This window comes from Strix uralensis, chromosome Z (assembly GCF_047716275.1).
Source record: "Strix uralensis isolate ZFMK-TIS-50842 chromosome Z, bStrUra1, whole genome shotgun sequence".
Lineage (NCBI taxonomy): Eukaryota > Metazoa > Chordata > Aves > Strigiformes > Strigidae > Strix > Strix uralensis.
This window is the reverse complement of record NC_134012.1, coordinates 46,879,741-46,899,522: the sequence shown is the minus strand read 5'-3', so window position 1 is coordinate 46,899,522 and position 19,782 is coordinate 46,879,741. Positions and strand designations below refer to the sequence as shown.

General features: G+C 40.7%; 1 protein-coding gene across 6 annotated transcripts in view; it reads left to right on the top strand.

Annotated features, from left to right (window-relative positions):
• SMC5 (structural maintenance of chromosomes 5) overlaps positions 1-19,782 on the top strand; it is a 75,840-nt gene that overhangs the window by 14,381 nt on the left and 41,677 nt on the right. For 5 of the 6 annotated variants that reach the window (XM_074856471.1, XM_074856469.1, XM_074856473.1 and 2 more), the window contains exons 8-15: positions 9,662-9,733; positions 10,636-10,891; positions 12,497-12,651; positions 14,347-14,460; positions 15,602-15,696; positions 15,902-16,034; positions 18,025-18,198; positions 18,335-18,504. In XM_074856471.1, coding sequence (XP_074712572.1) covers positions 9,662-9,733; positions 10,636-10,891; positions 12,497-12,651; positions 14,347-14,460; positions 15,602-15,696; positions 15,902-16,034; positions 18,025-18,198; positions 18,335-18,504 — 1,169 coding nt within the window. The remainder of the gene's footprint in view (positions 1-9,661; positions 9,734-10,635; positions 10,892-12,496; positions 12,652-14,346; positions 14,461-15,601; positions 15,697-15,901; positions 16,035-18,024; positions 18,199-18,334; positions 18,505-19,782) is intronic. The other variant, XM_074856470.1, reaches the window with a different exon arrangement.

Genomic DNA, 19,782 nt, shown 5'->3' with positions numbered 1-19,782 from the left:
CCCGTCTACAACATGTGGAAGCTTTGACTGAGCCGGGCCAGCTCGATTGGCAGATCCTCTCGTGTTGACTAACCAAGTGGCCTTTGTCAGATGTGTGTCCCAGTGTTTGAAGGTTCCACCCCCCATTGCTCTCAATGTAGTTTTTAACAGTCCATTGTAGCGCTCGATCTTCCCAGAGGCTGGTGCGTGGTAGGGGATGTGGTAGACCCACTCGATGCCATGTTCTTCTGCCCAGGCATCTATGAGGTTATTTCGGAAGTGAGTCCCATTGTCTGACTCAATCCTCTCTGGGGTGCCGTGTCACCACAGGACTCGGTCTTCAAGGCCCAGGATGGTGTTCCGGGCGGTGGCGTGGGACACTGGATAAGTTTTGAGCCACCCAGTGGTCGCTTCCACCATTGTGAGCATGTGGTGCTTGCCTCGGCGGGTCTGTGGCAGTGTGATGTAGTCGATCTGCCAGGCCTCTCCATATTTATATTTCATCCATCGATCTTCATTCCATTCCACTGGGGCTTCACCCGTTTGGCTTGTTTGATTGCAGCACACGTCTCACATCCGTGGATGATCTCTGCGATGGTGTCAGTGGTGAGGTCCACCCCTCGATCTTGAGCCCACCTGTATGTTGCATCTCTGCCTTGGTGGCCCGAGGTCTCATGGGCCCACCAGGCTATGAACAGTTCACCTTTACGCTGCCAGTCCAAGTCCACCTGAGCCACTTCGATCTTAGCAGCCTGGTCCGCCTGCTGGTTGTGTTGAGGTTCATCAGTGGCTCGACTCTTGGGTATATGGGCGTCCACATGGCGCACCTTCACAATGAGGTTCTCCACCCGGGCTGCAATATCCTGCCATACTTCAGCGGCCCAGACGGGTCTGCCCTTGCATTGCCAGTTGCTCTGTTTCCATTGCTGCAACCACATCCACAGGGCACTTGCCACCACCCACAAGTCATTGTAGATATAGAGCCTCGGCCACTTTTCTCGCTCAGCAATCTCCAAAGCTAACTGGGTGGCTTTCACCTCTGTGAATTGGCTCGATTCACCTTGTCCCTCAACAGCTTCAGTGGTTCGTTGTGTGTGATACCACACTGCAGCCTTCCATCGTTGATGTTTTCCCACAATGTGACAAGACCCATCAGTGAACAGGGCATATCGTTTCTCTTCCTCTGGCAGTTCATTATATGGTGGGGCCTCCTCAGCACGTTTCAACTCCTGTTCTGGTGACACCCCAGCATCTTTGTTCTCTGGCCAGTTTATGATCACTTCCACCAGTCCTGGGTGGTCGAGGTTCCCTATTCGGGCCCGTTGTGTTATCAACGCAACCCATTTACTCCACGTGGCATCTGTTGCATGATGTGTGGAGGGAGCCTTTCCTTTGAACATCCATCCCAGCACTGGCAGTCGGGGTGCCAGGAGGAGCTGTGTCTCAGTGCTGACCACTTCTGAGGCAGCTCGAACTCCTTCGTACGCTGCCAGTATCTCCTTCTCAGTCAGTGTATAGTTAACTTCAGAGCCTTTGTATCCCCGGCTCCAAAAGCCTAGAGGTCGGCCTCAGGATTCCCCATCTGCTCTCTGCCAAAGGCTCCAGGAAGGGCCATTCTCCCTGGCTGCGGGGAGCACGTTCTTAATCTCCTGCCCTGTCCTGACTGGCCCGAGGGCCACTGCCTAGGTAATCTCCTGCTTAATTTGTTCAAAGGCTTGTTGTTGCTCAGGGCCCATTTAAACTCATTCTTCTTGCAGGTTACGTGGTAGAGAGGGCTCACAATCAGGCTGTAGTTTGGGATGTGCATCCTCCAGAACCCCACAGCGCCCAGGAAGGACTGAGTCTCCTTTGTAGTGGTTGGTGGGGCCATGGCTGTTATCTTGTTTATCACCTCCATTGGGATGTGGCGACGCCCATCTTGCCATTTTATTCCTAGGAACTGAATCTCCCTTCCAGGCCCCTTAACTTTCTGTCGCTTGATGGCAAAACCAGCCTTCAGGAAGATTTCCATTATCTTCTTTCCTTTCTCAAAGACTTCCTCAGCTGTGTCCCCCCATACAATGATATCATCAATGAACTGCAGGTGTTCTGGAGCCCCACCTTTCTCCAGTGCAGTATGGACCAGTCTATGGCAAATGGTGGAGCTGTGTTTCCACCCCTGGGGCAATCGATTCCAGGTGTACTGGATACCCCTCCAAGTGAACGCAAACTGTGGCCTGCACTCTGGTGCTATTGGAATGGAGAAAAACGCGTTAGCGATGTCAATCGTGGCGTACCACTTGGCTGCCTTCGACTCCAGCTCATACTGGAGCTCTAGCATATCCGGCACTGCAGCACTCATCGCTGGTGTAACTTCATTCAGGCCACGGTAGTCCACAGTCAGTCTCCATTCGCCATTAGGCTTTCTCACTGGCCATATAGGGCTGTTGAAAGGTGAATGAGTCTTGCTGATCACCTTCTGACTTTCTAGTCGATGGATCAGCTGATGGATGGGGACCAGGGAATCTCGGTTAGTGCGGTACTGCCACCGGTGCACCGTCTTGGTAGCAACTGGCATTCGCTGCTCTTCAACCTTAAGCAACCCCACCACCGAGGGGTCCTCTGAGAGGCCGGGTAAGGTGGACAATTGCTCAACCTCCTCCAGGGCAGCTATACCAAAGGCCCGCCGGTACCCCTTTGGGTCTTTAACTCCTGAGGTAGTCTATACCTAGGATGCACAGGGCATCTGGGCCAGTCACAATGGGGTGCTTATGCCAGTCCTTCCCAGTTAAGCTTACTTCAGCCTCTAATAGGGTCAGCTGTTGGGATCCCCCTGTCACTCCGGAGAGGCAGATGGGTTCAACCCCACTGTGGCTTGATGGCATTAGGGTGCACTGTGCGCCAGTGTCTATCAAGGCCTTATACTCTTGTGGTTCTGATGTGCCATGCCATCGGATCCACACCTTCCAGTAAATCCGATTATCCCTTTCCTCCACCTGGCTGGAGGCAGGGCCCCTCTAATCCTGCTCAGCATCACTCACTTGTCCTAAGAGTGATTCCTGCAAGAATGACTTCCTGGTCTCCTCAAGAGGGTCAAGCATACTGCTGGCCATTCTATTCTGTCTGGGGGATTTCCGACTGGACACTGGAGCTGCGTCTCTCTTGGAAGACTCCCCTTTCATGGTGGTCTTCCCTTCCAGCTGCTGTACTCGTGCAGCTAGGGCAGAAGTGGGCTGTCCATGCCACCTCCTCATGTTTTCCCCATGGTCACGGAGGAAGAACCACAGGGTGCCCCGTGGTGTGTGTCTTCCACTGCCCTTCTCTTGGGTGGGGAAACCCCTGCTTCTGATGGCTGAGATATCGGCCTGTGCAGGTGGAATGTAGGACATGTCCTCTTCCAGTTTCTGGAGCCTCTGAGACAGTTCCTCTACAGCTGAAACCCAGGCATGTTGGGAGGAAGGGAGATTTCCCTCATATTGCTGGAGCTGGCCAATCACTTTGTCCACTGTTTGAGTCTGGGTGTCTCGCCACCAGGACGCTACTGCTAATGCTTTGGAATGTGCCTCTGGTCCACTTTGCAGGAACTTCCGCCACATTGACTGTGTGCAAGGGGCCTGATCTGGATCCATTGGTGATTGCTCATCATTCAGATCACCATAGATCATATCAAACACAGCCATTTCCCTGAGGTTTTGAATGCCTTTCTCCATGTCGGTCCACTTGCCCAACCGCCATAGAGCATCATCCTTGTAGGGGTACCTCTCCCTCACACGGAGCAGGAGTCGCCTCCAAAGGCTGAGGGTTAGAGTCTGTTTCCCTATTGCCTTGTCAATACCAGCCTGCTTGGCTAAAGATCCCAGCTGCTTGGCCTCTCTCCCCTCCAATTCAAAACCAGCAGCTCCACTATCCCAGCATCGGAGCAGTCATGTACAAATTTGCTTGCCTGGAAGGCAGCTGAAATCCTTCTGTATATCTCGCAACTCACTGAGGGATAGAGATCAGATGGTTACCTCCGACTCTCCCTCCTGTTCTTGTGATGGGCCTGGTTCATCACCACCCTGTACACTGCGAGGGGATTTTTTTGGTATATTTGGGTTTCCGTATCAGGGCGACTGATACTGGTACTGCTTGTCCCTCTGGCTCAGCTGCTGAGCTGGTGGAGGCGACTGGTACTGGCACTGCCTGTCCCCCTGGCCCAGCTGCTGTACCAGTAGGTTCACTTTCAGATCCTGCAGCCCTTTCTCCCCCTTGAGGGCAGTGATCAGTGTTAAGGGCGATGCGGTAAGCATGGGCAAGCCCCCAGCACATCGCAATGAGTTGTGTCTCCCAGGGTTTGTCAGATTGGCAGCACACCTTTTCCAGATACTCCACCAGTTTATCAGGACTCTGCATTTGTTCAGGAGTGAAATCCCAAAGCATTGGGCGTGACCACTGCCTCAGGCACTTGCCTATCTTTTCCCACACACCTTGCCATTTACGACTATCTGCCCTCAGGGCAGGTTTCCAGGTGGTGCCATTATTGGAGAAGTACCACATGGCCCAAAACAAGATCTGGCAGACATTTAGAAAGCACAGTGCCGCAAGCACACTGGCCTAGATGCTCCAGGGATAGCTGAAGCTCTCAAAAACCGAGAGGATCTCTTCTCCTGGCTCACCCATAGAGGGGGTGAGACCCCTAACAAAAGCCCGGGCAGCAAACAGATACTGGTTCACCCCCACAAGCAGTGATACAAGCACAGTATAAGCAGTCAGTAGCCAGTACAGCAAAACAAGACCCTTGACACATTTTCCAGTGATAACAAACACCAGCACTAGGAGCACACAGTGGATATAAGGATTAATCCAGCCCCACCATGCAAGCAAATTGGACAGCATTGCAAACGTTTCTTATCAAACAATACAAACAGAAAAATTGCACCTAACAGATTGCTCTAACACACCTTCTCCTATTGTCCTTATCTCAGCCCTCTCAAGCCCCACGTTGGGCACCAAAAGTTGTGGTGGTTTAGTCCCTGCTGGGGTCTGAGATCATGTGGCTGCTGCCCCTCTCCCACAAAGGGAGTGAAATACAAACCCCGGGGCTGAGATAAGGAGAGATTTAATACAGCAGTGCAACAGCAACAAAACAAACAACAATAATAACAGTAATAACAATGAACAGAGCAAGATATGTACCGATACAGCAGTGAGAGCAGAGAGATGGCATAACACAGTGTTCACTGACTGTCCCGCGCTCCGCGCTATGGGTGCCAGGAGGTGACATCAGCATGGTATTGAATAACCCGGCTAGAGCTTCCCCCCCACTACTGGGGAAACTTAACCCTATCCTAGCTGAACCAGGACACCTTGGTGCTCTGGCTTCTCCATGTCTCTGTTCCATTAAGCAGTAAAACTCAAGGAATACGTTTCTCAGTAAAACTCAAGGAATACGTTTCTCAGTAAAACTTCAGTGCCAATTCTGAAAGTTGCCTCCCTTGGTATTATAAGAGCATGCAAATTTGTAATTCTCTTCATAGAACCTTCAAAATCTTCAGGGATATAATGTTACAGTTTCCCTAAATTAGATACTTCTGTTGAATTAGTTGCCTGTTTTCATCTGTTCTGTAGTTCGGATTTGTGGATGCTCTGTTTATCTTCTTAAAATGTAGCCAGTTTGGGTGGTTAATTTAAGCTAAATTACAACTTTTCTGGCCTAAAAGCATTCCTCTATTATTTAACCTAATTCCATAACTAGGGTATAATTTTTTGTTATTGTCCATCAGTTGTGATTACTTTTATGCATAAGAGAATTTAATTGTAAACCTACCTAAGTCTTACAGCTTACAGTTGCTCTCTCTGGGGATATGGAAAATTACTGTTTCTGTATGAAAAACAGAAAAATAATTCTCTGCAGGATTTTAACTATCACGTACTGTTCAGGCTTCAGAATAGTATTGTATGCATAGGCTGCACAAATTTTTAGTGGATAACCAAAGTTAAATGATAACATGAGAATATTTTCTGCAGTGAGGTTCTGTTTGAAGGCAACTGAGCAGATGAAAGGACTTGGTGTGGAGACGTGTGACACATGTAGAGGCCTGCTGTCATGAAGCATCTTGTAGAATCAGGGTCTGAAACTTCAGTGGCATTTAAAGCACTGTGAGCTAATACACTGTGTGTTTTCTTTCTAAAGAAACCAAGCAAGCACACTCTCCCACGAAAAAACTACCAAAAAACCCAAAATACCGAAACCTAAAACAAACCAGAAAGACCAGATAAACAAAACCCATAGATTGTTGTTCACACCATGTCTGGTTTTGTTGTGATGTAGACTGTACCAGGCAATACTACTTACCCAAGTACAGTATTATTAGTAGTAGTAATGAGAAAGCTCTTCGCTAAATGTATCCTTTGTATTGTGTGCTCCACAGTACTGCAAGAGTTTATTATACTGTGATTCAAAATATCTAAATGTTTAAAAATGTTGCAGTTTTATTGAAGTGGACTTTTTTGTACGTCCTTGGAGTTTTGTTTGTTTTGTGGGTTTTTGTTGTTTAAGAGTAAGTGTACTTCTTTAGAGGAAAGTTAACAGCTGGAATCTTGAAATTAATCTTCATGTTGCAGTAAGGGCCTTCATGCTTGTGAAGTGACAAGCTTTGTTTTCACTGCTTGGTATTGTCCTCTTAGGTTTCACTCATCTTTCATTTTAATGTTATACTAAAATATTTTTTCAAACAAGAAAGAATTTTACTGAACCATTGCTACCACAATTCTTAGAAGTATTGGACTATATTCATATAAAAGTTACCCTCTGTTGGTATGAGTTATACTCTTTATGAGAACCTAGGACAAACCAGTGAGCATTTTAGTTTTAACTTGCAGGGAGCATGCTCAGCATAGGCTATTTGCTACAGAACTGTGAAAGAAGAATTAGAGGAAGGTACTAGCTGATTGACTTATACTCTTAAATCAACATATTCCTCTGCTCAAGCTAAACTTGTGGAGTAAAGCTTTTACACTCTAAACGTTCACAAGGCTAATTTAATTATATGCCGAAGTGATGTTTAATTTGAGCCCAGAGAGTGAATTGGGTGCATTTTGTTCTACAGTATTCCAGAAGCCAAAAAGATGGGAAGAAGGAAAGATGCTACCTTTGAAATAAATATTTTACAGAAGACTTACTGAGATATTCTAATATTGCTTTCCAGTGATTATTTGCCATTATTTTTATTGTAATGTATAGGTGATACTATGTTGTATGTCATATTATAATAAGACATTTCCAAACCTGAGTTTTGTTCTGATGTTAAATGATATATCCGAGTCTATACATCTTGAAGAAGCCCCCATAGAGTCCAAAATGGTGGAAAAAGGCTTAAGGGAATATATTATATACCTGGTTATGGCATGAACAATTTGTATGACATCAGGCAAGTTAACAAGATGTTAGAGGTGTATTGCTACTTTTTGAACTTTTGTGAAAGTAGATCTTTTTTGGGTACTGAAATTTGTTTCTCTCCCACATACCTTCTTAGTTGGGCTGTGAAAATGAAATTCTTTTAAAGGAGAATCAGTGCTGCTTGCACTGTCAGGAGATGGTTTTGTCTTAAGGCAAAACCTCAAGGCTTTTAAGTACCTTTCCTTAAAATTGCTTAAATTGCTCCTTCTTCATTAGTTCTTCACTTTTTTGTAGATACTGCTTGAATTTATTGTAACTTAGAATTTTATCTTTGTAGAGGCAAGCATACAGTGAGCATTTCACAGGTAATTATGCTGTAAGCCATCAGGAGTTGATTAATGAACGATTTTATTAAAAAGGAAGTATAACTCTATTTTTGGCCCAAAAGTGTGGTTTTTTTCCAAGCCAAATTTCAATTTGGCATTAAGGGAAGGCAGTTTGGCATTTTAATTTCTCTCCATTTCGGGGACACTGACCTGTAGCAAACACAGTTGTCTTCAGGCCCTTTGGTCCATACTTATATCTGTTATCAAATAACTGTAATCCTGACTGCTACTTGAGATCTTGCTCTTGGTTTGAGGATCATCTTGAGAGCAGAGATGAATCACCTCCTCGTTGTATTTTGTTTGCACTTTGTTGGCAAAAAGCCAGGCATGGTGCTACAGATTCTGCCTGGAAGGACTGAAAATAAAGGAGGAGCTAAATCTGGGAAGAAATTAATGGATCGAGACACTGCATGACTATTTTCTCTTGTCTCTCTCTGTTAAAACACTTTTAAGGATTTGGCTATACTAAGAATTCCTAGTAAAATTTTGTGCTTTGGGTGTGTAGGAAGTGTAGATTCTGAGAAAAAGAAATCAGCCCCTTTTGTATGAAGAGGTTGATAAAATTGTGTGAGAGAAGCCTAGAATATTTTCCACTTTAGTCTCTTCAAAGGCATTTGAACAGAGTGGACTATGCAATGCAATTTTTTTAAGCAATATCTGACAGTATAATGTGGTATGTTGTGGTTGTGTATGTGTGGAAATTTATGAAAGCCATAAAGACAATTACAGTTGTTAATCTGTTCTGTAAGATAGGAATATATAAATATATGATAACTGAAAGTATAATGATAATTGCAAAATGTAATTCCAGTTCCTTTCTAGTGTCCTGATTTTGAGAGCTTTCAGAATTGTTTTGTGGATATTTTGCATTAGTTTCCTGGGAGAGAACTTCCTCCTCAGAGTGCTTGCCAAAGGTCTTTGGAGAGTGCATTACAGAATCAGTACTGTGTACCAGTCAGCTTTAAGACTTTGTGAGAGGGAAATATTCTGCATAGTTTTATTTTCTCCATTCTTGATGCATCTTAGCGCTTTCAGTGTGACTCGGTTTGTAAAAAGACGTTTCTTCCAGCAAGAGTGCTGTGTTTGTTTCCGTGTTTGCACCGGAATTTACTTACAGGCCTTCCATCCTTTTGCAGAGTTCCAGTATTCTGCTTGCACTCTCTTCAGCCTTGAGGGTTCAGAGAAGGAGGAATTAAGTTTGTAGAGAAAACATAGTATGCTTCCATTGTGTTCAGGACTCAGCTGTACAAGTGCCTGGGCAACCTGACCTAGTAAGACCTTCTTTGAACAAGGGATTGGACTGGGCAATGCCCAGAAGTCCCTTGCAATTTACGTTATTCTGCAATTCTATAGAAGCTGAGAAGGATAGAGAAATAGCAGAGACATGGGTGTGCCTACACATGAGCCAACAAGTTGTCAGACTCAGCTGTGTAGGATATAGCTTGAGCACAATGCACTTCAGAGGTGGGATGGCTTTGACAAATTCTGTTTTGGCTGTCCTGTGCCTAGAAACTTATGCCTTTCTGGCTCTAAGTATAAGCTTTCCTTGGTAAAGTTGGTTTGCAAAAAGAGTCAAGAGCGTTGCAGAAGTGCAGGGATCTGAATGTAACATTTTTATTGAAATCGAGGGTGGAGTTATTTTAATTTCAGATTAGGTTAAGAGACTTTCTCTATCTGTCATGCCTGAATTTGCAGATCTGTAGCTGGATGGTTGTAAATAGTTTATATGCCGTTATTCAGTTCTTCACAAATCGCTGAAAATATACATGTTACAGATACAAGTAAGAATAATAAGAAACTGTCGAGTACAACTTTGTCAGTAATAAAATGCAGAATAAATGCTTAGTTATGCATATACAGAATGTTCTTGAAAATACGACTTCTTTTTACAAATATAACTGAGTTTATGGCTACCTAATTTAAATATCTTACTGTACAGGCTGATGAAATCAAAGACATTTCTCAAAAATGTAAACAGAAGCAAGATGCTTTGGAGATGAAAGATAAACAAGTAAGACACTTGTTATTTATGACTTTTTGGTGTTTCTTTGCTAATGTATTAATTCAGTACTATCTATAGCATATGCTGCATTCAGGTGGAATGTTACTTCTTAAATTCTGCAGTAAAACACAGATACGGGTTTTTTTGTCTGCTCTCCTGTTAGTGGGGAGGGAAGTCTCTCTGAAGAGGCGGCAAGTGATTGCATACTTCACTCCCTCCAGTACACAGTGAATCTTTAAAACGCCTATTAGTCAGACAGGTATTGCTAAGGGACAGGTGCATGCTATATAAAATGGTTACCTTGATGCAACAAACTTAGTGTGTGTATATATACTGTATATTACAGGTTTTCCTTGAAAAGCTACAGCCTCTATGGTACAGTAATGCACTCAGCATTAAACATGCACTCAAATATTCTATGTGAGAGGCTAGGGTTATTGCTTCTGTTAAGTGTGTATGTCCAGCATTTTTTAAAAAGAAAATGCAAAGATACGTTGTAGAACAGTTACAGGATTTCATCTAAGCACTTTGTCAAGAAACGTGTAAATTAAATGTGTGAGAGTGCAGAGTCAATGTTGCACATTGTGCTATAGGTTTTCTGCAATCTTAGACTAACTTTCAAATGTGTTAAGGAAGATCTTAAGCTTTAAGCTTCTGCTTCTGTAAAAATAAAGGAACTTCAAAATTTGATTTAAAGGCTTGATTGTATTTTTGCTTAGATGTTCCTAAATCTTAACTAAATCTTATCAGTTCTTCGACTGTCATAGGTCTGTTGGAACTGTAACAGACTCTTACAGTTTCAGTGCATGGTTACATCAGCATTTTATGTCAGTTGCACAGATATCCTAGTTGTTTGTCATAGGTTTTGTATACTAAGCTCCTTTAATGTTAGAAATACTCAAATTTTTTAGATTGAAGAAATTAATCAAGCTTTGAGAATGAAAAAAGATGAAGAAATGGACAGACAGAGGAAAATCCACAACACTCACAAGATGATAAAGGACTGGAAGAAAGAGCTCAATGCAATGGCAGTCTGTGAGAATCTTCAGCCACAAACTGATGCTATTAATGATGAGCTGAAAAAATTACAAGACAAAAGGGCAAATATTCATAGTGGTATCAGTGATCTAACAGCAGGGAAAATGAATGAAGAGAGGGAAAAGAAAAGTAAGTTACTTGTGTTTTTGTTTGTTGATTTGTTTTTTTTATGACTGTTCATACAGAATTTATTTGTTGTCCTGCTGTAGTGAAATAATTGGAGACGTTTACCTCAAGCCTCATAGTTGTATCTTACATGTATAGCAGTCATCTGTTACCAGTTTTATTAAAAGTAACAGAAACTGCTTTCAAAATAGAAAGAACAACAAGATCCAAAAGTGGCAATTGATCTTAAAACTATTGTTCCAAAAAATTAGTTTCCTCTTATCTCTGGGTAAGGAGACTGCTTTGCCAGTTTCATTTTTTTCTGTTATTAAATGAAGGTGTGTACTGTTAGCAGAATACAAAAAAACCCAAACCTGAAGCAAAAGCAGTTTGCTTTGAAGATGCAGTGTTTAAAATTACTTCTTTGGCAATATATTAGCTACTGAGGCTGCTCTTGTCCTTTCTAAATGAACTTGAGCTAACCTTGATTATAGTAAATTCCTTTATACTAGCCTAGGATTTACAATTAGTTCTTTCAAATAAACAAAATTCAAAAATTATAGTTTGGCAGGTAGCAGGTGTTGTATATATTCCTCAGTGAATGTAGTACACTTGCAAGTACCTGTCTGTCTGATACTTAACTTGTCATAGAATCCAAGAAGAAACTGAGGTATAGAGAGACCAAGTGACCTAGGGAAGGAGACACTATATATTTTACCTTGAGAAGCACAGAAAGTATTCGATCTCTGTTTCTCCTGAATAGCAAATGCTTTTGCACACAATCTATAGTCACACATTTTGTTTTCTGCAACCATGCAGTAACACTTGGAGCTGCTAGTCCCACTACCTCTTTCCTCTTGGGTCATTTTTGATTTTAAATGCAGAGGTAGAACAAGTTATGAAAATATATATTTAGAACTAAATTCCTGTGTCTTTACTGCACTATCACATTTTGTTATCCTTTGAGTTGGTGTCTGAGTTGACAGACGCAGGATGCAGGAACAACCACAAAACCAGGGATGAGATGCGAAGAGTAAATTTATGCTTACTGCCTCGTGACCCAGGGGATCACCGCAGCAGCACCTGGGCAGAGGCATGTAAGCGGGGACACAGGCACCATGGAGCTAGGTACTTGCTAGCCAGAAAGAGAAGAAAAAAGATCTCAAACCTGCTGCTTTTGCCTGTATTTATCAGGGATTTTCTCAGATACAGTTTTCCGCTGTGTTTTGATCTTTCCCATAGCAGGGCAGGAATCTCAAGGCTGTGCTATAAGGTGCCTATGACTCTCTGTGTTATGTAAACACAGTCGTTCCACCTGTCAAACACACAAAACTGAACAACAATTACTATGGTATGTTTTTTGACACCCTAGCTGCAAGTCACTTGGGCGTGTTTACAATCCTCCTCACAAATCTTCTGTTGTATTCCCACATTAAGTCTTAATTTTATTTTATATTTTGAGCTTTAATAGTTTTAGAATAAGCAGCATCTTGATTGTGGAAACTCTCAATTCTTATAATCTCCTAACAACCTTATTGCTGGAATAGCATAGTCAATAAATATTGGAAAATGCTAGTTGTAATGTGGACTTGCTATGGACTCTGTTTAAGAAACTGCCTTAAATTACAGGAATAACTGACCGTCTTGAACAGCTTAATAATATAATGAATATGAAGGAGGAGAATCTTAAAGCAAGATTTGGAGATACACACTCTGCTCTTATGTGGCTAAGAAAGAACAAAGACAAGTTTAAAAAAGAAGTTTGTGAACCCATAATGCTTGAAGTAAGAGAATTTACTTGCATATCACTCTAACCAGTTAATATTTAGTTTATCTATGCCTTGCAAAACTTCAAGAATGACTTTAAGACTTTCAAGACACATCTTGAAATGAGCTGCTAGTTACATGCGGGATGCACTAGTATTGTGAACTACTTGTAATTTTAATTCCATAAGCAATGTAGTAATATTCAACATTGAATAAGATGAGGTGGTTCCTTCCCCTTTCTTCCTCAGGGAGCAGCCTATTGCAAATTGTCTCTAAGGTCATTCAGTTACTTAGACTTAAGTAGTTCTTACTTGCTGCTTAAAAAAGCAGTGGCAGTTACAACTGGATATCTCCCCTTGTAGCTCAACCTGCTCAGCAACTGTTACATGTCACTGTGATCCCCAGGTGTTCTTGTGGTTGTCTTTGCACAGCTAGCTACACACACACAAATACTTAATCTATCCCTATTTTGTTTTGTGTTTTGGTTTGATGGACACTGTACTAGCTAGGAATAGCAGGGCTAAATTTTCAAAGAGACCATTGGTTTTCTAGTGCATTCCTCCACCATTATCCCAGCCTCTTGCAGTATGTTCTCCATGCAATGTGAAGAGGATGAAGAACTCCAGTGGACCCCTCCTCTTCTTCTTCAGAATTACAACCTTATTTTAATAATGTATTGCTACAATTTAAATCAGTTGAATGTTGAATATTTGTATACCAATTCTTATGCTTTGTGCATGTGCTAGAACTGTTCAAAATTACTTTTGTTTGATTATAAAATACCAAGTATTTCCTGTTATTACCAGAACTTCCAATTCTTCCTGGAAGACCACATCAAGTTAATTTTACAAATGCCTTGAAAGGATGCCTTTGCTTTTACTTTAAGGCCTTATTAACCTCCGTAATATCCATTAATGTCTGAATTTGTTTTCTTTGCTACAATGTAAGTTAGTCTCATGTACATCTAAATTCTAACTTTAAAATTGCTGGTAAGTGTACCCAACCTTTGGCTAACTTGAGGTTATTAAATTATGTAGTTCTGTATAATTTTGCCTTTGGATGTTATGTACAGTGACATAATGTCTAATTACTAGTGAGAGTTACTGAAGAGTTCCAACATTAACATTTCGTTCAAATACGAAAAGCGTCATCGATCTCAAACATGGATTTTATTTTTTTTTTTAAAGAATTCTAAGATAATTCAATCAATCTGTGAATCTCTGTCTTTCAAGGGCTTCACAATTCTGTATTTGGTGATGTTCACTGTGTCCAAATCAAAGGGAACGGCATATGAATAATTTGTGCAGTGTGGCATTTTCTGGTTTTGATTCCTTTGGTTAATTGCTTCTAAACAGTGATATACCTTTAGTAGTACTGGAGCAAAGCCACTAGACATGAGATGGTGGTGGTTGCAATTGCAAAGTTAGGGTGGAGCAGAAGAGGGGGATGTGGTGTGGTGGAGATGATGATAGCTCCAGGAATGCTGGGAAAGGATATGGATGGCTAAAAACTAAACACAATGACATCTGAGTTACTGTAGACTTCCTCCCAAGGTAATTGGTTGCAAAATGACAGGGAATATGTCTTTTAAAGACGTTGTCTTTGTTTTCATTAAATGTATGGTTGGATATCATGTGGCTGCTTAAAATGTTTTGGGGGAGGTGTTAAGTCCAATTATATTAAATGACTTTCTTGTTACCTTTCACTATCAGATCAATATGAAAGACAGTAGACATGCTAAATATGTTGAAAATCACGTATCGTCCAATGACATGAGGGCTTTCGTTTTTGAGAGTCAAGAAGATATGGAAATGTTTCTTGTGCAGGCAAGTAGGCACCAATGTTAAAATTGATTAAATGCTGATGTAGGAGCCCTAAACTTTGGAGTCTACCAAGTAAGTCTGTATTTATTAAGTTTTGATTGGCAAGATCAGCGCAATTGGTAATACAAGGTATTCAAAGGTTTTCTTCCACATTAAGGTTTTTTTTTTCTGGAGTAAGATTTTTTTTTTTTTTTTTAAAGTCTAGACCAACTGGAGGGATGCAGAAATATTAAGCAAATACTTCTGAGAAATAAGTTTTGTCTTCCTTGACAAGGCAATAATCACTGAGGAGAAAATACTGTGTATAAGAAAATGACAAGAACATGAAGCTACAAATTTAGTACCATGTTTTTCCAATGCCTCCTGACTAAAGAGGCGAGAGGACATCTTTTGTTAGAAGACAATGGTCCAAGCAGAAATCAGGCTTATATTTTCTTAATACTGCTGTTTCCTGGAGTGATAAGGAGATTGTTTGCTTTGAGAGCCAGACAGATGGTGCAGGAGAAAAAAGCCACAAGATACGGCAGTAACTGTCATAATGCTTCCCAACTACTGTCCATGGAGTAGCGTGATTAATGAGAAGCTGTCCTGCAATGTTTGAAGACCTATCTGCCCTTCAGAGAAGCTAGTCATTTTCGTATATGTGAACAGCAGTGGTGATATCTGAGGTTCTGCGGGTTTGTCTTGCCTCCATGGTTGTGAAACCCTGTGCAAGGCTGCTTTAATCAGCTAAACGGATGTTTCATTTGTATCCTCAATCTTTTATATCCTGTTAGGATCAGGCTTTTCAGAGCCTCTGTAGCCAGTGGTCTCCCACTATCTGTGCAAAATGGCCATACAGCCTGGAAGAAGGGCCTTCCTTATTACATCCATCTTGGTTATTTCAATTGAGCACCTAGCTCTGGATTTCTTTGGTTGCTTTTGTTTTCTCTAATGCATGGTATTTTCATGGACAGATGTTAACTGAACCTGACTTTTAGAGAACTCAGTCATGCCTCAGCCAGAGTGGATATTTGTGGGTTCTTCCAGAGGTTGTCAGTTTAAAATAATTCCAATTCTGTGAATCAATAATAAATACTTGATTTTCATGTAGTGAATTTTTCTGCTTTTCTTTACCAAATAATCTAATGTAATCTATACTTAGATGCGCGATCATCAGAAACTAAGAGTGAATGCTGTATGCACGCCTGCTGAATCATGTGCTAAAAGCTTACCTTCGAGACCTATTGAAGAATTACAGTATGTATCAGATTATATCAGTGGGAAATGGTTTTAAATACAGTATTTTGGTGTTGTTGCTATACATTAGAATTTTCTATTCAAATCAAGTTTTCACCAATTCAATTCTGGGTTAGCAGGAGTGCTTTTTGACCCTTCAGTAACTTGAGCTTGCTTACCAGCCAAATTTGATTTCTCATGCATGCTTTTTTTTTTTCCTTTTCAGCCAATATGGATTTTTCTCATATTTACGAGAGTTATTTGATGCTCCTCATCTTGTGATGAGTTATCTTTGCTCCCAGTACCATGTGCATGATGTCCCTGTGGGAACAGAGAAGACCAGAAACATGATTGAAAGGGTGAGATGTCCTGTATAGCACAAACACACCTGTGATCTAGAGTTTTATTTCAGAAATTCTTTGGCAAGTTAATGTGGAGAAAACAAAAAATTGCTTTAGCCTTTTATTTGGCCTTTAGAAGTGAGAACATTGTACACAAACATATTGCAAGACATTTTAACAAATCCAGTCAATCTAATGCAGTACCTCACAGAAGTTAAATATGTCTTTCACCTGCATACTGTTTCAAGTCAGTTATATGAAGTTGTTTTATTATAACTTTTACTTCCAAGTGCCTAAGATATTCTGGGCAAAATTTTAATCAAACAGTTAATAATACATGACAATGCTGACCTGTCATGTTTAAAGCAACAATTAGAAGCTGCTCTTTTTTTTTTTTTTTTTTTTTTAAATACGTTAAGATGTTCAGTTTCTGGCAAATACAGTTGTATAGCTTCAATCAGAATTGATGTGGTAAATTGTATATAAATCTTCTGGATTCTTAGAAATAGACTAAGAGCTCCCTCTAGGAATAATCTCTCTACCTTAGTCTTTCATGGGTTCTTGCAAGCTCATCATTGCTGGATTTTAATGGGTAACACACTTGACAGTTTTCAGTTTAAATCCTTATTCACTCTTCTGTCTGTGCTGGACAGCTGTTGTCTATCTTGTACAAGAGAGTGAACTCTTTTTTAGATTCAAAGGACTACTTTGGGCTCTCTGAGAAGTGGGGGGAACAGGCTCTGCAAATAGAGAGCAGTTCCTGTTTTATTGGGGTAGCTGTTGCTCCTTCCTGTCTTCTGTTTCTGAGGCTCTAAGGATGAAGAAGAGGAAAGTAAAAGCAGAAGGAGTCCTAGATGAAAAGCTCTTAATGTTTTTTCTGAGCATTTTTGTCTTTAAACTGCAATTCTTCCATCACTTTGTGTTTATCACCTGATGAAGCAGATTAGCTATATAATAGGTCTTTGAGTTACATTTTGTAAACCAGTCATTACTACTCCTTAGATACTCCATCCTTTCCAGAGCTCTGTAGGAAGCAAGTGAGAAATCACTGATCTAGGGGCAAAGATGAGCCACTATTCTGAATGTATTACACATGACACTTTCTCAGTTCAGTTGTGTAAAGATTTTTTTTTTTTTTTACTATTTTTGATTGAAAAATGCGGTTTGCAACATTTCGTTTCACACATGCCAGAGAAAGATTAAAAGGAGAACTGATTTATAGAGCTGAGCATGTGGAAAAATGACTAAGATGGAAATGTCATCAACCACAGTCTGAGCTATAAAGCAATGTAAACATGCTTTCAGTGTCCAGGAACCAAATCTACAGAATATTGCTGGTACTGTGTATATAAACTGAAAAAATCTTTAGTCAAATTTATAATGTCCTATGGAGGCTTTTAGCTGTTCCTGCTTTACTGTACACTTTATATCCTTTTGAAGTACTGTACTACCTTGTGTTATGGTAAATCTTTGGTTATCTATAATAACCTTTTTGACATGGGTCATTTAAAAATAGTAACGCTAGTATTTTTATACCTCTTTTTTTTCCACGCAGATATATTTACTTCACTAAAGTTCATGCATTACAGCTCACCTTTATGGTTTCATCTATTAATTCCTTAAGTATGTTTGGTTCTCTGGTACACAGGCTACATTTGCATGTTATGCATCTACAGCAAGTACAATCCTTGTTCATGGTGCAGTACAAATAATAACAGGTTTTTCCAGTGTCTAGCTGTAATATAGGAATAATCAGAACCTGTTTAATTGGTTATGTTAACATACTCTGTTTGACAGTATCTTAACAGTTCTTTGCTGACTGATCTGAATTACAAGTATAGGGTGCATTAAACTTAGCATCATCTGTTTGCAAAGGCTTGTTAACAAGTCAGAGTCTTGCTTAAGCTGAAGGTCTTTACTGTAGATTTTACCTGGTTTATTCCTTGTTCTGAAAAGCATTGCCTTAAGTAACATTTTTGTCAGATTAATATTTTTGTGTGTTTTTTAGGTCATACAAGAAACCAAACTTAAGCAAATGTACACAGCAGAAGAAAAATATGTTATTAAAGTATCTGCTTATACAAACCTAACCCTCTCTATTAACACATCCCTGAGGGAGGCACAGTTTCTCACTAGTTCAGTGGATATAGATGAAAGAAGACGGTTGGAAAACCAACAACAGGTAGGAATTTATTTCTGTGCTGTGTATGATGTGAACTACTACCCACTTTATTTTGCAACAAGCATAGCCTACTTGTATGTGTTAGTATGGTATGTTTGTAGTGAGAATGCTAATGGTGTGTGTTCTTTTATTTCAGGACATCAATAACAAGTTAAAGTCATTGGATATGCATTTGTCTACATTGTCTGAGAGACAGAAACATCTGGAACACAGAGACAATGAGCTCAGGCAACAGAAGAAAGAACTTTTAGAGAGAGGAAACAGGAGGACACAGTTGCAATCAAAAATCGATATGAAGTATGATAGGTAGGAAACCAGCCATATTATCTATGAAACATGAACAATTTTAATCACAAAGGTATTTTGGCTTCCTCTTACTGCAGCATGTACTTACTTACAAAGTAAGTAGCTGAGCATCAGATACAGGTGATAATCAAGACAAAGAACTTGTTTAAAAATGGAGATTAAGACAGTGTTTAAGCAACCATGTAACAATGTTCCAAATGGTTTCTGGTAATAAAATAATAGGATTCCAGTGAGAAATCATTACACTCATTTACTCAAATACTACCATAGTCTTCTGTCTTGGTAGCACATATTACTGTAGTGTACGTAAACGGTGCTAAGCATGTCAGGGATCAAGTCAGACCCTGATTGTTGACAGTATTTGTCTTAACATATTTTCTGGTTTTGTGGGCCTGTACAATTAGTTCTTCTGTTACTGCTTTGTCATACAGGAGAACCTGGTCATGGTTCAAGAGGTGTTTCACTTAAGCTCACACTCCCAGAAGGCAGTGTAGACAAGATTGCCCCAGGCTTCACTCCCTCCACTTCTGTGACACAGTCCTGGCAAACCTTGTACCTCAAATACTCCTCGATGTTCTTATGCCACACTGCTTTTCATTTTCTGAAAGTTAGTGCTGGTGCTTGTGTGCACACCTCTTGCACTACTTGTGGTGTATGCAATGGCAAAGAGGCGGGAGGGGGGGAATAAAAGAAAATTAGGGCTTCAAGGATATGAGTGGGACCAGAATCAACTGCTGTATAGTCACAAGGTCCAGGTTACTGTGAAAGAAACAGCTTTAAGCAGTGTGATTGTGAGCTTAACCTCAAAGCCAAGTATTGCTCTCAGGTTTCTTATTACGGATACATGTATTGTCATGGTGTTTTACTAGAATAAAGAATATGGTTTGAAGGCAGGAGGTAGACCCTTTACCTAAACAAATATTGATTAAATCCTTTCCTTTGAAAAGATAATTGCACTCTTTAATTTTGAATAGAGCTAAGAATCCTGACACAATTACAAACAAGGCTGTTACAAATTTTCTTGTATAATGTGGATGTCTTTCTGTAGCGATAGAAATTATTTAAATAATCCTTGCAATGAGTATCAGTATTTTCAAATCTTCATGTTTCTGATTGGTTATATCTTAATAAAGCTGGATAAAATTTTGAAAGTAATATACAATGGCAGAATCACTTAGATTGAAAGGGACTTTATGTAGTCTGTAGTCCAGCCATGTTCTCAAAGCAAGGTCAACACTGAATACAGACCAGGTTTTCAGGGCTGCATCTCACTGAATC